The sequence below is a fragment of the Phytophthora infestans genome, genomic scaffold (assembly GCF_000142945.1).
Source record: "Phytophthora infestans T30-4 supercont1.20 genomic scaffold, whole genome shotgun sequence".
NCBI classification, from domain to species: Eukaryota; Oomycota; class Peronosporomycetes; order Peronosporales; family Peronosporaceae; genus Phytophthora; species Phytophthora infestans.
In genome coordinates, this window is record NW_003303739.1 from 943,001 (window position 1) to 949,000 (window position 6,000).

Here is a 6,000-nt window from a genome sequence, read left to right on the forward strand (position 1 = left end):
CTGATAAAGTGACGGCTAAGGTGTTATTGAGCGCAGCTAAAGATTAAGGGCTCCCATGTTCGAACATCGCCGATCAAGTCGGCGTAGTGCAGTTATTGTACGCAAAAGGGTGCAACTCTTCTGACGTGATTATTGAGGTATTCCTGGAGGCAGCGGGAAGCAGCTCGGTCAATGTCGTAGAGTTGTTGTATACCACAGCATCTATTTCGTCGAATGTGGTAGACGAATCCTTGAAAATGCCGCCAGTGGCAATTGTGCCGAGATCGTGGAATTTCCTTACAAGACTGGCGACGGTTCTACTGAGACGATCGAGGAAACGTTTGTGAGTGCTGCTCTTGATGAGAGCATGTACTTTGTCGAGTGTCTGTACAAGTGCGGGTGCGTTTCACGCGAGCTGTTTGAAAGCGCTTCGCGCTCGACGCCCAGGGATCCTTTAAAAAAATATATACTGAAAATGTGTTTTCGCTTAAGAAACACCTTACTTCTCCCACTCATTCGAAGTCGGTGGGATGTAGGCAACATCCACGAAGTGCGAGCGCTTGGCAACCTTGCGTCTCTTGAAGGCGGCCTTGACAGTCGACGAGTCGGCTGCGCCTCTTACGGGTGCTTGTTCCAAACTTGGCGCTCTAAATTCTGCACAAGCTGTCCTCTCAGCCAAATTTAGTGCCTCACTCCTCTGCGGCTTGACCACACCTTGTTCTAAATCGGGAAAGCTAGCGATGGCAGCTGTCACAGCTAGCCGAGGCTTCAGGGACGGGTATTGCTTGATGAACTGGTCGAAAAGCCGCCGCACAACCGATAGTACTTTTGTAACGTCTTGGTAATCGCCTCAAAAGCAGTTAGGTCATCAATCAACTCCTTGGCGCGCTCGTGCTCGGCCCGCCGCAGCAGCAAAGGCTGCACCTCATGCTCAACAAGTATTCCGTGACCCAGCTGAGCTATGGACGGGTGGAGCTTCACGTACCTCTCGACCATCTCGTACGTACTCGACCATTGGTCTCATTCCGCAGGAGCGGAGACAGATGGGAGACGCGGCGTAACATCGCTCTACCCTTGATAGTCCAGAGCTTGGGCATCAGCGCGTGAATCTTCGTGATCACCTCGTCCTCCTCCTTTAGAAAATCCTTCACGGCCAGATTAAATATGTGGCTAGCACAGCCGATCAAGGGAATAGCGCCTTCCTTGTTACCAATATACTGGTTCACCGAGCAGTTATCTCCCACCATGAGTTAACCGAGTCCCAGGCTTGTTGTAGAGAGAGAGAGAGTATCGCAACGAGGTGATCGACTCGTGCGCTCAGATCTCTTGAGATTTAAACAGGAGAGAGCGCCAAGAGTAAGAAACGCGTGGGGAACTGGCACTCCAATTGTTGGAAAATAATTCACTGGAAAGCCGGAATACTAGTATTTACCGATATTACCAAGTGTGTCTTACACGGCAAGGATTGGTTACATAGGGGGAGGGTTTTTTATATAGTCCACCAGCCCAGTACGAGTCTAAACGAGTCAGGAAGATCGTTCGCGACTCGGGCTTCGACAGCCTCACTCACTAGCCTTACGTACTTTGACAGAGTGTCCTCAGAGACTGTAGAGAGAGCGGAATTCAGTCTCGTGTGGCGGTGCTCAACGAACCCGAACGGGGGCCGCCCGGAGATAGCCCACTCCAGCCAGCGGTAGAAATCTCGAGATCGCTGGATGACGAGGTGTAGGTTTAGGTGATTCGACGGCGTGCTGCTTCCTGGTCCTTTTGCTCGTAGTCGGCATGGTTGCGACGCAGGTGATTTAGTAGGTTTGTGTAGCCATTTCCCCTTCTTGTAGGTCTTGCCACATGTCGTGCAGGTATGGATCTTGTCTCCGACTGTGGTGAAAAGCATGGAGCAGATTTGACTAGTCGCTGCAAGCCGAAAAAATGGTTGAGAGCTTAGAGGTGAGAGCTTGAATTTAAAAATAATTTAAGAATGACATACGTATATAGAGCTGCTAGGGAGCATACACAATGAATGGTGGGGGGCTAAGGGTTGGTTGTGGAGCCTATAGGCTGTGTATTCATAAATGAATTGGTGCAATTCAGCAATGAATTGAAGCTTAAAACTTATAATCTGAATTTAAAATTTGAATTTGAATTAATTTTTATGAGTATTAGTTTTTCGGGACCCCTGCTCAAAGTTTGAGTCAAACTACAAACTCTTGCTGCTTAGCCATGTCTGACGCTTCTCTGACACCTACCCAACGCTCGAGGAGCATGTTTTCCCCAAAGCCAATAATCAAGTAACACGATCACGTCTTGATGCAGATATTCATGCGCCACAGTCGCAGCACAAGTTCTTTATTTGCAGCTTTCTGATCTACCATGCAGGTATCTATTCTCATAAAGCGAAGAAATCCATTTAAATTAAATTTTGAGGAACCCTGTCAACGCCCCCCAAGAATCTGCTCCCGTAGCTCCTCAGCAGTCCGCGAGATAATGACGTGCTGAAGAAGACACATTCGTAGGGTTGGTGTGTGTCCGGCTCCAGTACTGTATTCCCAAACGCTGTATGTTATAATAGATCTGAGCGACGAGTTATAGACTTATTGTGCATGAATAACAGTCGCCATCACCATTGAAGTTTGACACTATTATCTCACCGTTAAGATGACAGCATCCTGCAATCAAGCAAAGACAGCGTACTAGTATTAATAATTCGAAGTACATCGACACGAACTAATGCATGTACCAGTATTGTACTGAGAGTGTTGCCCGACCCAGAACTTCTGAGTCACTTCTGGCAGAAGTTCCGAGCCAATTCGAGCAAGCGGATACAAAACTGTACCCGTGTTCAACACGGTGTTGTCTCTCAATTATCGATCACGACAGCACGGCAATTGTCCGTGTTGTCGTGATCAATAATTGAGAGACAGCAGGTGGGAGCTTTTGCTGTTTGTGAGTGTGGAAAGTGGGCGGATCAGCACAACACCTTACACGCTGTTCGAACGAGCCACAGCCGCGCAGACGGCCTTGTCATCGCTCCTCAAGCATGACCACGTACTTAACAACCAAAGGCGAAAGCAAACATGGTGAGCTGATCAATGATAGCTAGCTGTACCGCTTATGTACTGTACCGTAGCGGCCAAATCAATTTTCAAGCTCTTTCGCTGCTTGTGTCAAGCCTCGACTGTCGATTTCCCGTGATCGATGCCTTTACGCTCACCAACATTTTTTTTTGGCCGCCACAACAACACGTTACGGGCACAGAAGTGCCCTTCAAAACAATTAATCTTATATTATAATACCCTTATATATCTGCGATCTGTTCGTTTTATTTTTAAAGCCACTTGAGGCCATCATATTTGATCCCCTTGCAAATTGTTCTTTCTAAACAATTTTTAATTGCTGGGTCATCAGTGTAAGAAATCATCCGAAGCTTACAACGTAGCAGAAAGGAGACAAACCGCACTGGCGTGCGGGACTCGCTATTGCTCGCGTGGTCGTTGCAGAGGCCAGCCCCAGCCCAGGCCACATGGCTCGCCACTTGGCAAAAAGGAGCGAGAAGATTATCGCATTTCACCAGGCAAGATCTCGTTCTACTATCCAAGACACAGCAAGGGTATTTTAATCAGCGCGTGTGGATTGGTACCGTATCACTTGCCTGACTAATTGTTGCAGATATGAGGTCCACGACGGTTGTGTCGTGGCTGGCTGTCATGCTGACTCTAGTCACTCTATCGACAGTACAGGCAGCATCCAAGAACTCATCGGGCACAACGCACCCGACCAAGTCAGGGATCGAGGTCTGGGTGGATCCGGAGACCCCTAAAGACCGTCACACGTATATAAGTTCTCGCGGTCGGAAATGGGACCTGGTAATGAGTGACGAGTTCAATACCAAGAACCGCAGCTTCCGTCCTGGAGACGACCACATGTGGACGTCGCTTGAGAAGCCCGACGGTGTGAATGGCGCTCTAGAACTGTACTCGCACAATATGACAAGTACCGCTTGCGACGACGACGGCACGTGCTACTTTTACATTAAAACCATGGACGAAGTGAACGTCATTCGCGTCTACAACATGTACACGCGTCCTGCTGGGTACCAGAATGCCTACTTCTGGTACCGAGCGGCTATGGTGCAGTCCTGGAACAAGTTCTGCTTCCAAGGAGGGATGCTCGATGTACGAGCTCAACTCCCTGGTGCGGTGACAGAAAAGTCCGGTAACCCCGACCTGGCCCTTGGAAAATCCGGTAAAGTCAAGACAACCAAGTTCTACCCTACGTGGCCTGGTATTTGGATGATGGGGAACTTGGGGCGAGCGATTTTCTCGGCCTCAACGAACCGCATGTGGCCGTTCTCGTACAACAAATGCGAGCCGGACGTGTTTAACCCGAGAAACCAGCGTATCAGTGCGTGCGACGACAACCCGGGCTACGGTTTGAACCCGAACCAAGGTCGTGGGGCTCCTGAGATTGATCTGCTCGAAGGAGGTGGCTTGGCTATCTCTTCGTCACTGCAGATTGCTCCCGGTATGCCTCTGGACTACCGTCTTTTCCCCGCAGACCCGAAGGGAGCTGACGTCACCAACCCGTACTGTGTGTTCACGTACGACTGTCTGACTCCTGGCGCCAATATGATTGATGTGCCCACAGCGTACTACAAGAAGGAACGTGGCCACAAGTCGTGGTATCAAGGTCTTCGCTACGGGGCGAACAACCAGTGTCAACAAGTGTCTTCAGAGAAACAAGACTACGACACTGTGGCCGCTTCGGTGAAGGGCGGCATCAAGGAGAACACGTGTACCGTTGATACGTGTCCAGCGTCTGGAGATGTAAACGGAGAGTTGAGCTACATCGACAAAACCAAGTCTGCGCACTGGGGGATCAACTCGAACGGTACTTGTTACCCGCTGATGAACTCGTACATGGGGGCGTATCTGTGTGATCCTGACAATTCGGACAAGAACTGCGAGAAGCCACGTAACGAGAGCACACCCAAGACCAACACGATGAAGTCATTCAACTATCAGATGGACGCTATCTCGTCTAACTGGCCGATTCACCTAGAGCAGGATACTTGGGATACCTCAATTACCAGATCGAGTGGGTCACTGGCAAGAATGGCTACGTGCGTTGGATGTTGGACGGTGCGCCTCTGTTCGAAGTCACGACCGAAGCGTTCTCGAACGTCCCGCAGAACAGCAAGAAGGATAACCCGGAGAAGGTGATGCTGGAAGAGCCCATGTACATGATCTACAATGTGGCGTTGTCTAGATCGTGGGGTACGACGCCTCCGAACCCAGGCCAGGAGTGCCGAGGCGATGGGAACGATCCCGTGACCAACGCTATCTGCGACTCGTTCCCCATGTACATGAAGATCGACTACATTCGAGTGTACCAGGACAGAGGAGACGACCTCGAGGACGACAACTACATGTCGATCGGCTGTGATCCGGCCAGTCACCCCACCAAGAAGTGGATCGAGGGGCACATTGACGAGTTCGTGGACGACGACAACCCGTGGAAGGAAGTGTCGGGAAAAGCCTTTTGCAAGATCGACGACGACTGTACAATTGGCGGGAACGTCGGCGCGTCGGCGCTAAAGACTGGCAAATGCGTCAAGAACCGCTGCCAATGCACCTACTCGACGTCGTGGGGCGGTCCGCGTTGTACGACGGCGCTGGCTGGATCGACCAGTTCGAGTGCCAGTAGTCTGTCGAATCGTGCGTACGGCCCGCCCATGGGTTTGTCCATGGGTGTCGCTGCCGTCATCGTCTTCTTGTCGATCGTCTCGGTGTACATGAGTATAGCCTCGATGAAGAAGCAGGCGGCGCTCTTGACCAAGACGAGCGCTCAGGCCAAAATGGCGGCTAATAGTATCGACGACGGTAGTGTCAACCACGGCAACTCAACTGGCCAGAGACCCAAAGACAACTACAGCCAGAACTTTGTCTAAAGCAAAGTGATGGACGCTAGAGAAATGTAAATAAAAACTGCTGTGTATCTCCCATCCACACTTCAAACAACTGG

At 50.4% G+C, this 6,000-nt stretch overlaps 2 protein-coding genes across 2 annotated transcripts; both read left to right on the forward strand.

The window, feature by feature from the left end:
• Positions 1 to 3,533: 3,533 nt before the first annotated feature.
• Positions 3,534 to 4,983, forward strand: PITG_10738 (uncharacterized protein; the record flags this gene model as incomplete). The annotated part of the gene is made up of 2 exons (XM_002901526.1): positions 3,534 to 4,909; positions 4,971 to 4,983. 2 exons carry the CDS (start codon positions 3,684 to 3,686, stop codon positions 4,981 to 4,983), a joined length of 1,239 nt encoding a protein of 412 aa, XP_002901572.1.
• A 358-nt stretch (positions 4,984 to 5,341) lies between these two features.
• PITG_10739 (uncharacterized protein) lies at positions 5,342 to 5,926 on the forward strand (the record flags this gene model as incomplete). The annotated part of the gene is made up of 1 exon (XM_002901527.1): positions 5,342 to 5,926. The coding sequence occupies one exon, from the start codon at positions 5,342 to 5,344 to the stop codon at positions 5,924 to 5,926; it is 585 nt and encodes a 194-aa protein (XP_002901573.1).
• Between the last annotated feature and the right edge of the window lie 74 nt (positions 5,927 to 6,000).